General features: G+C 42.7%; 1 protein-coding gene across 3 annotated transcripts in view; it reads left to right on the top strand.

Annotated features, from left to right (window-relative positions):
- SEMA5B (semaphorin 5B) overlaps positions 1 to 10,034 on the top strand; it is a 185,624-nt gene extending 175,590 nt beyond the window's left edge. For 2 of the 3 annotated variants that reach the window (XM_085311013.1, XM_085311014.1), the window contains exon 22: positions 8,507 to 10,034. In XM_085311013.1, the coding sequence (XP_085167139.1) occupies positions 8,507 to 8,662 (156 nt within the window). In that variant the 3' untranslated portion in view covers positions 8,663 to 10,034. Of the gene's footprint in view, positions 1 to 7,975; positions 8,046 to 8,506 lie in introns of all 3 variants that reach the window. The other variant, XM_085311016.1, reaches the window with a different exon arrangement.
- The last annotated feature ends 376 nt before the right edge of the window (positions 10,035 to 10,410 follow it).

Raw genomic sequence — 10,410 nt, 5'->3', positions numbered from 1 at the left:
TTTTGCATCACTGCAGTTACACCTTTGCAATTCTGAGTCTAAATGTAGTGCTGTGGGCTGGCACCACTCTACATGACTTACAGTTGTAATTCCCTAGAATAAGCAGCTCTGAGGCAATCTGACGACTCAGGAATGTTTGCTCCAGTATAGGTGCGACGAGGCGGTGAAACCTGCCTTCTCCGGACAGACCCGCAGGCTGTCGCCAGGGCCTTCCTAGTTCGCGTGCATCAGCCGAGGCCCCCACCGCAGCTGGTATAGATGGTCTTCTGCACCCAAGTGAACTCTTTAGCTTAGTTTTAGAAGATAATTAATATACCTCCGGTGAGTTAGTTTGGGTGCTGGAGCATGCGCAGTGACGGGTGTTGTATCTCAGCTGATCTGCCTCTGCAGTACCATTGCTGCATGCCAGAGTGGCCCAGGAAGGGGGGAGGAAGGACATACACTGAAGCGTCGTAGCAGGGCAGTGAGGAGACAGTTTATACCTCCCCATATAGCTGAGATCATGTCTAGTGTAGCTAGTACTGCTCARTGTAGCCTACAGCTATACACTGCTGTATTATATTGTTATATATGTATATATATTGTTATATATTGTATGCTATGCATATAGCTATGTATTGTTATATGCAGCTACAATACATGTAGCCTGCAGCTATATTGGGTAGCAGCTTAGGGCAGCCCTGAACTCTCTTTCTTGTCTGGACACAATATCATGGGTGTTGCTACCACCAAATTCCTGGCAAGCCAGGGCTCGACACACACTTCTGGGCTGTGTACCTGCACTTGAGAGCGGGCAGACTTCCACTGACTCCTTGGCCATCAGTTCCCAGTTCAGAAAAGTACTTAAACCTGGATCTAGCTCTAAGCAGGACCTCACTTCAGTTTGCCTTATTGTTATTTACAGTTTGTCTTGGCGTCTTACCTACGTGCTTGAAGGCAGAGATGTGCCAAAGCATCTTTCTGATTATGGTCCTTTACGTCGCCAACCCTGAGGGGGGTTGGTAAGTTTAAAATGGCAGTAATATAACTGCACTCCCTCCCAAGTATAAGGATAAAATAGCTATTTTCAAACAACCATAGAAAACGGAAGTTATTCATTTTCTCATAACTAAATGTCAGTTCCATTGTCAACCTGAGCACATCTACAAATGCTGCTGTCGTCTGGGGGGTGCTAAACACAAAGATACTGCTTAATTTTTTTACCAATAACAGTGAACAAAGAACTTCCAGTCTAAAAAAATACGGTAAGCTTCCATCCAAAAGGAACGTACAATCGTTAGTTTAGTCTCGCAGTGGCTTTTTTTTCTTTTGTATCTCTTTTCAAGTGGGAAGACCAAAAGTTTGTCATCTGTACATCTAAATATCAGTGTAAATGCTGCAAACAACCTTAGTGAATTCAGTGGAATGACTTAATACATAAATCCTGGCAGCGCTACCTTTCAGTTCGGTGTGGGCAGAGCTCACCAGCCTTTGTAAAAGCATCGATGAGACAGCTTGTGTACCATCAGACACTAAGCAAATTTTTAAGAAAAACCTGAAGGATTTACTGAAGTCTTAAAAATCACTTACAGCTTGCAGTAAATACTTGGCAGCTTTCCATATTTCCAGGGTTGTTTGTGATGCATGGCTTGAGAAGCACAGCAGTGTAGTGGCATCCGGTTGATCGGAGGAAAGGGAGCCCGTGGGTGGGCCAGACGTCATTTATTTTCCTGATGTCAGTTATTGCCAAAAGAGATGATTTTAGTTGTATGGTTTATTTTGTAGAAATGCAGTTATTACGCTAATTATTTCTAAATTTACTGCTTAATTATAATTCTGAGATCTCTACTTYGGTACTTCCAGAGAAGTACAAGCTGTGGGAAGTGCTTCTTAATGTATTTCCACAACCCATATTGATTTGGCTAATGTTCCTAGAACTTGAAGAGTAACATCCTTTAACAAGGAGGCAGAGCTAGCTCCATAAAACAGCCGATCTGCATTGAAATGGCATTTTGCCCAATCTAATTTTGCTGCAAAGAACATATACAACTTACAAGCTACACAGAAGAAGCTACAAGATGGATCTTGGATTCGCTATATCATTGCACAATTCTCTTATCCCTCCCTTCTTGTGGGAGAGAAGGGAGAGTAATGGCCATCTAACTCTATTACTACAGGATGTCTGTTGGATACTGTTCCAAGGAAAATTGGAAACACTATTTCTTTCAGGGCTAGTTGTGCAGCTGAACTCTGTGGGGCTTTTGTCATTGATTTCTGCAGAGGCCGGATGCAGGTTTCCAAGCACATCAGCTTGATCTGCATATTGCTAAGAGGAGTGGTTTGAGTACTAGCTTGCTATCCGGCACCCAAACTCTAATTTTAGACCTCTGCCTGTGTCCACAGTGGATGACCCAGGTTAACATTTACTGGAGTGACTGCCCTTGCTTCCTTAGTGCCTCTGCTCACTTTATGAGGAGGGAAAGGTTTTTCCCTGTAATACAACGGTGGGTTCAACATTACAGAAAATTTGCAACACGGAAGCTTCCAAGCACCYAGTCCTGACACACGTAGCACATCTTTGCCAAAGAATGACTATTGGAAAGATGCCGTGTGCTGTGTTGTTCAGCTGATGCAGAGGACGAAGTGATGATTATTGAACCRTAAGTGCTAGACCTGGTGGTTTGAAGCCACCCAGAAAAGTCACCCAACTTTTTTTCTTTCTTTTTATATTTGTAAGGAGAAAAGTGTTGTGGGTGGAAGGTGAAAGAACTGAAATAACACCTGGTGACAGACAAATAGTGGGCAAATTGTTAGGCTGCTGGAAATTGCTTTTGCTCCATTGATTTCACTGGGACTCTGATGCTGTGTAGCTGGCGAAGATTAGCTTACAAACCTCAAGAAACTCCTGACTCTCCCCGGAAAGCCCCCAAAATAGAAAAGAAAATCTGGAGCGCTAAGAGCATACCTAGCTCTGCRTGATGAGGTCAAGGAAATCCTGTCACTGTAGTTCATTCTGTTGCAATTACCCCTACTTTATAGCCCCTTTTTCATATTGGTGGTATGTGTACAGGAGGAAAATCTTACTGCAAATGAAAATGCTTTTAGAACCATCCTTTTCATTTTTGCTTGCCAGAAAGGATATAGAAGTCCTTTTTAATTTGGAGGGGAAATGTTCATTTTTAAATCAAGTTTTGCAGTTTTGATGATTGTTTATTGAAAATTGAAACATTTGAGCTGTTTATGTGAGTCAGAACTGTTTATACAGCTTGAGCATGCAGCTGTAGGACAGGAATAGTACTGGAACTCCCATACTGTTAAGCATGAAAATGTTTTGATACATCTGGGAGAATGTAAGCAAGTAGGTCAGTGGATTATGACTTAATGATCTGGAGCAAAGGCAGAACTTGGAGCAGTAGTGGCAAGGCATTGCTGGAGAAAAAGCAACAAATGGGAAATCTGAATCATGACTAAGACTGAAAATATCAATAGTAAAAGCTGAGAAAAATTTAATATATGAATATGGCACAGTGCAATCATGTTTAACACAGCGGGCACTTGGCTTTACCTTGGAAGGAACAGGCTGTGTGTGTATGTCAGTATTTTGCCTCCTATATGAATATCGGAGATTAGAGCAGCACACAAGATGAAATATTGGTATACTTTCCTAGACTGTTTCAGTTCTAATTAACTGCTAATAAAATAGTAATAGTGATAACTAATTGTTTTTATATTACAGTTGCTGAAATACTCAATATTCTGTTGTACTTGGTACAAACATAGAATTCACTGGCAACAAGATTGTACCTTTGGATTAGTTGAGACGGATAGTGAAAAAAAGGTGTTGCTATTTCACATTTTCTTAAAGCCATATTCATCCTTCTTTGTCTGAAAACATTCCTGTTTGACAGAGCAGCATACCTGGAACCCATTCTTTTTGCATATTAGTCATATGCCAGTAAYAAGACCAAAATGAGTATTTGAATAATGAGTAGACCGGAAAAAAATAAATGATATCAACTGTACCAGGATGGTATGGCTCATACACGATGRGAGGAAGCTGGTAAAAATATTTTTGATTGATGCACATCAAGGTTCTTGGCACTGTTTGAATGGGTCATGTTTTTCTCAGCACATCCTACAGGTATCCTGCCATTTGTGGCACAGAGATTTTGCATCACGTGATGTTTCAGCAGTACAGGTTGAGCTGGCTTTTGAGGTAGCCTGATTCCACTTGCTCAGCCACAAATGCCGGGGGTTGTACATCTCAGCAAGAGGAGGCATTAGTGTTCGATGTGGGAGGAGGCTGGAAGTAAGAGGGCGGAAATAAAAAGCAGGTTGAGTTTCAGGAAAAATGTCATCAGGAAGGTCTGGAGCCAGATGATGGTGCTGTGGGGCTCGACCAGCCTCTCTTTAACCTCTGAAACCCACATTGAGGACAGACTCAGCTCTAGCACTCACTATACTCTAGACAGCTTRGTTACTACAGCTATGAATAAGTCCCTACTAAAACACCAAGGGATTGGTCCTTCTAAGAGGATTTATTGAAAATTGTCTTCAGCAACCATTTCTTGACCATAGTGATGTTGGGAAGATGYTCCTAGGGATTGGCCAGTGAGCAGGAGTCTGTTCTTTGGATGTTTTTGTGATTGATTGTAGCTGTGAGGTGGTGACAACTCTTGATCTTTCTTGTTGAGACTGATAAATATTGGTTGAAATGTCTGTGGGTGGTTCGGGCTTTTTTTGTCCCTACAGAACCTCTGGTGCTTTGGGAGGCTCTGACCTTGACCATGTAACACATACAGTGTAGGGACAGTATCTTCCAAAGGGAATGTCCTTGACCATCTCTGTGTACCGTCACATTGAGGAATAGCCAAAAGAGAGCAAAGGCTTAAACTCTGAATAAAATAGAAGAGAGCCCACACTGAGAGATTTAACTGCGGTCCTCTTCTTGCGCTGTGCATGTGTGAGTGTGTGTGTGTATATAGCTCTACAATTCACTGCTGCATGGTTTTCCTTCTTGCAAAATGCCAACCAATATTTCCAGTGCCAGAGAACCTAATCATCTATTTATTAAAATGAGTCAGACAATAAGTTTGTGTGGGGAAATGTTAAGGCAGTGCGCATTGATCATGCTGATTTAGGACGGTACTGCCATCTCAGTGTTTCTGGAGACAAATTCTTTGCAGCTAATTACATTATAAATTCCGTTAAACCACTTTCATAAGGTATTTCCCTAAGATATAAAGCCCTCCATGAGAACCAAAGAGAGCAAAGGAACAGTTGTGGGGTTTTTTTCCTAATTAAATGTTATATGAAAGTAAGACAAGAGAGAGGAAAACAGAATGAAAATCTTGTTAATTAAATGCTAAGTCTTCTGTAAGGAGCTAGTTTTAAACACTGTGGGATATGTTGAAACTCGTGCAGCTTTTCCAGCTGAAAAACAAAAGAGTAGTGTCCTGAGATTTTCATCCTCAGATCAAGATGATCCTGAGCCATCCCAGACCAGGACTGTCAACATTATAAAATATCAGAGGTTTTAACTTTGGCATGTCTTTAATCTTAACTGTCTCAAAGAATGACCCAGACCAGCCCTGGATGCTGGGCCCCCTCGCCAAAACATCTTTCATGGGCTGCTCTTATCCTGCGGTTTTTGCTGAGCATCTTTCCCGTGGGTGTCCTTTGAGTGCTTGCTCACACGAAACCTGCTCCTCACTGCCTTGCTGCAGCGGTTTCTCTCCTCAGGTCGGCAGTGGCTCTCCCCTGTATGCCAGTGCAGGTGTGAGGGTGGTGTTCGCCGCCCTGGTACGGGCCAAGAGCCTGGGGAGAGGGACGGTGGGGAATCGGCCTCCTCCTCCCACTGCGGAGGTCCGTGGCTGGGGGGACTGCGCTGCCCGTGGTAGGCACCAGAGCTAGGGACTCTAATAAGGAATGAGCAGTCGTCATGTCCACCTGGTGTGAGCAGRTGTGTGTGTTTGCCAGAGAACCGTTCCCCCCAAATGCTCCGTTGTAATGCATAGCAAAGTGTTTTATACCAGGGGATCTCAAGCATTTTTACCAAGCTGGGTCAGAAGATACTGAAGCACAGAGAAGTTAATTGAATTTCCCAAGGAAGCATAGCAAGCAGCAGAGAGCTGAACCTGACTCCTTTGTTTCCCAGCCTCAAGTACAAAGTAGCAGACTATTGCCTATGCTATCTTAGTATTTCTTTGGGTTGCTAAGAGCAAAGTATGACATTTCTTTTTATTTCTTCCTTTCATTTCAAAGGGCGCAAATTCTCTTACTGTGGAAGTATTTGTCATTTTGAGCACGCCTATACAAATTCTCTCTTCAGCTCCTGCAACTGATGTGCTGTGAGCTTATCTTATAGAGTCCAGGCAGGGAGAGATCCCAGTCAGACCAGACAGTTCTCCTCCTGGTATCATGTATGAGATGTTTCAGGTGTTGTCTGTTGTCCAAAAAGTTACTCAGGTATAGCAATTCCAGTGATCAATATATCTTAGCTCCTGCATCCCTGGTTAGAAAAACAGTCCAAGTCTATTGATTTGTTTAATAATTTTCTCTAAAGCATTTTCCTTTTCACGATTTGCAATTAGGAAGCTCTATTTTTTCCAGGTTACTTTTGCCAGAGGAAAGGCTTTCCTCTTAGCACCTCGCATGAAACCGGGAGTCACAGTTCCCAAGGTAGCTGTAATTGTGGGTCTGCTAACAAAAGAAAGTGTTTTCTTTTCTTCTTCCTCCTCTCCCCTTCCCCATGCAGTAAGATTGCTTGATTAAAATGAAATTGGAACATAAAGGTACTGCCTGTGGTCTTAGCCGTAGCTCTGGTCATTTAAGCAATAACAGTTGGCGTGTGGCTAAGCCCCAGTTGTGCCATACTTATTTGCACAGGACAAGACCTACCTGTAGCCTTCTAAAAGTTGGACTCTCACTGCCAGCTAGTTGCCTGGCTGCTCCCAGACTACAGCGGAGACAGGGGCTCTCCCAGAAGGCAGTTTTCATCCACACCTGCCTTCACATGGGAAGGAGGCTTCTCCCTGGATTACCGATGGAGCCTGAAGTTTAGGTGGCTGAAGTGAGATGAGCTGAATCTGACCCTTTGTGATTTGCTTTTTTCACTTGAAGAGCATAGGAAACCGCTTGCCCAGGTGAGCTATGGCTCCTCTGTGAGTAAAGCTAATGGAGTAAAGCTAATGGAGTTGGGTATTTGATGGTTTTGAACATTAGTTAATTCATTTCCATCTTGCCCTCAGCTGGATAGGGTATGAGCTGCTTGTCTCAAAGGGAAACTAAGGTGAAAAGCTTTCCCCAGAAGCATCGAGTAGTAGCAGAACAACCATTAGGTCCTAGGACTCGTTACCACTCTAGACCCCTCCACCTCTCTGCTCCAGACAGGAGAGACACTCATACCCTCTTTGGAAATGTGCTGTGCAACTGTCATGAGGCTTCTGCAGTAACACGCCTCGTGTTGATGCTCACATCAAAGGCGTGACTTCTCTGCCCTGCAGCATCACAACCCCCCAAAGGGTGCATAGGGGTGATTTAGGCCAGAAGCACATCTAAGTCATTTCAGCCAAGGGTTATTTGAAAAAAAAAGAACTGAGATAAATGTTCCTCGAAAATTGCAGCCAAATTCATTCAAATCAGCTGACTAGGAAGATGAAGGATAAAGTTTCATACAATTATTGCATCCTCCAAATSAGGATTTATTCTTGTGCATAGGTAATGGCTGGCATAGCAATGGGTTTTAATCCCAAGGCGGGAGGGAAGAATAATAGTAATTTTTGCTGGTGGGAAGAATAATAGTTCATTCTTGCATAACACAGAAGGGGGGAGAAGGGAGGGAGAGGAACACTTATTTCTAAATTATAATGGTAAAAGGGACATTTGTCGTTCTCGTTTTTATGTTGTTGTTGACAACACTTGTTACATGGTTGTTATTTTTTTAAGTCATTTTAGTTTTTCCAAAAGTGACCATGATTTGTTACTTATACTGTAGCTTACAGAAGTGACACACTTAATATCGGGGGGTCCAAACCTGGATATCTACCAATGGAGATGGAGATCAGGTAAATGCACACCTGCTCTTCCAAAGAGAAAAAGCTGCCACTTGGCAACTGGTTTGAGAGGGAGCTGCAGGCTATGTTGAGAACGTTTTGGAAGAGATTAGATTGAGCACTAGCATTAATCACCAAGTTTTGTGGAGGCCCAGCATGGTTTTGATGATMAGTCAACATGCCATCTACTAGGAGACTCCGGGTCTCTGGAGAAGACCCTGGATTCTAGCCCTAGTAATAGTTGAGCAGAGATCCACCAAAGGAGACCTGGCAGGAGCTGTGGGTCCCCCCACAGACTAGCCCCCATAGAGATTGCGATATACCATCTTACTCTCCCAGCCGGAGGGAAGGTGGTGGTGGCCGCAACAGAGACCATGCTGGAGAAGGCAGGTGAGAGGGAGGTATCTGCAGGTAGAGAAGAATAATTCTGACACACCATTTCCATGTCCATCATTTCCTCTTCTCTTTTACAGACACTTAACAAGAACAACTTGATACCAGATGACAGGACCAACTTCTACCCATTGCAGCAAACCAACGTGTACACGACAACCTATTACCCCAGTACACTGAATAAATATGACTACAGGCCTGAGGCCTCCCCTGGAAGGACCTTTACCAACAGCTGATGCTGGGCAGACCTTATAGGACTGGATCACTTCCTGTATGAAATTTTTTTAAATTGATTTTATGGACCAAATATTGGCCGCATCTCTAGATGTAAATATTGTACAGTAGGGTCTTCTTTTTTTCTTTTCCTTTGGTTAATTGTATTACTTGTAAACAGCACATCTCCTTACAAGGACAAAAAGCAAGTGGACCATTCTGCAGAGCTTTTGTGGATATTTGGCTGGAGATGGCTCTTACTACTGCAACTGTTTTATGGCTGGAAGATCGGCATTTCTGTCCAAAGCCAACACTGTCAAGGAGCTGACTGTGTGCTGTGCTCAGTGTTCACCATGCAGCAGAACACAGCTAGTACAGGTGCGCTCTAAGAAACACAAGAGGTGGCTTCTTGGAGCAAGCAGTGTCTGTCTGGTGACGCGCATCCTTCTTGGGACGGGGTAGCAGTGGTGCCCTGGGTGACACATAGCTCACGAGACAGCCTGAGCGGGACTCCACCATGCCAACAACTTGAAGAATGGTTTCTTTTTCTTTTGCTTTTATTATTTTTGCAATTTTTTTTTAATGTTTCTGAAAAAACAAAAAAAAGTGACTTTCTAGGGCAGTGTTCCCTGTATCTTCAACAGAATCTTTTCTTACTACAGGAAATACTCTCCACAGCCTTCTTTGGTAATATGCAATCCAGCTGATGGAAAAACAACACACAAAGTGCATTACCCAAAGAAGCTTTTCAGAATGTTTCCAGTCTTAATTAAAAGAAAATTATGCAGGCAGTGAGAAGTTGAGCTAAGTGAATGTTGGAATAACATCAGTGCCATGAGCTTGGAGTGCCTAACAAAGAAAGAAAGATGTTTATTTCACTGGAAAAAAATACGTGATGATTGCCGGACAAGAGCCATGGGCTCTCTTTTTTTTTTTTTTTCCCCTTACTTTCCTTCTTTTTTTTTTCTGAGACAGTGTTAACTCTTTTTCTTCCAGCTTTGATCGCAACTGTGTCTGCCAGGAAAGATGATTTCAGAGGCCGTGCTCTTCTTGTGGGAAGTCACCATGCTTTGGGCTTATTTTTACTCTTGTTTCACTGTTGATTTTTTTGTTCATATATTTTCAGAGAGTGAGTAATTCTGACTTTGCAGAGGGAGAGTATTTTTGTAAGGAATGTTTCCATAGTCTGACATGACCCAGAAAGTCTGCTGCACATTCTTATAGCATCTTCCAGTCAGTGGGCTATGAAATAATAACACAGCTGAGTAATGTGTGTTGTTTGCCAATATTTCTTTAATTTTGCCGAACAAAAACAACCCAACAAACAAATGCTGCTGCAGCTATTGAAGTAGATTGGGGCAGTGGCATTATTAAACAGTATATCCAGCCTTGAAATGTAACTTTGTGTATGTGTGTGACTGTGTCTATAAGAACTGTGTTAGTTTGATGCAGAAGCCATGTTGTCTACAACCAGATGTTTGTCTGACATACTTGTTTGGCAAAAAGGAAACTTATTGCTGGTGCTTAATGTACAATTACATCCAGTGTGTTAGCAACGTGAGCAAGTTCACCACTGTTATCATTCAGTGTTTCTAAATATTTATAATGAACTCCTGATGCTAAGAATTTTAGAGTGTCGCAATACTGAGCATGAGATAAAAGTACACCCCGAAACGTGCATGAGCTCCAAGTGGTCCCGAACTTGGATTTGTTGTCTGCATCTTTTACTCGAGCAATTGCCATGCCCATGCTTGGTCAGAGACTTGGACGT

Source organism: Rhea americana, unplaced genomic scaffold (assembly GCF_003343005.1).
Source record: "Rhea americana isolate MKP2758 unplaced genomic scaffold, rheAme1 scaffold_33, whole genome shotgun sequence".
NCBI lineage: Eukaryota > Metazoa > Chordata > Aves > Rheiformes > Rheidae > Rhea > Rhea americana.
Note: the sequence above shows the minus strand (reverse complement) of the source record. Positions and strands in the feature narration are given on the sequence as shown.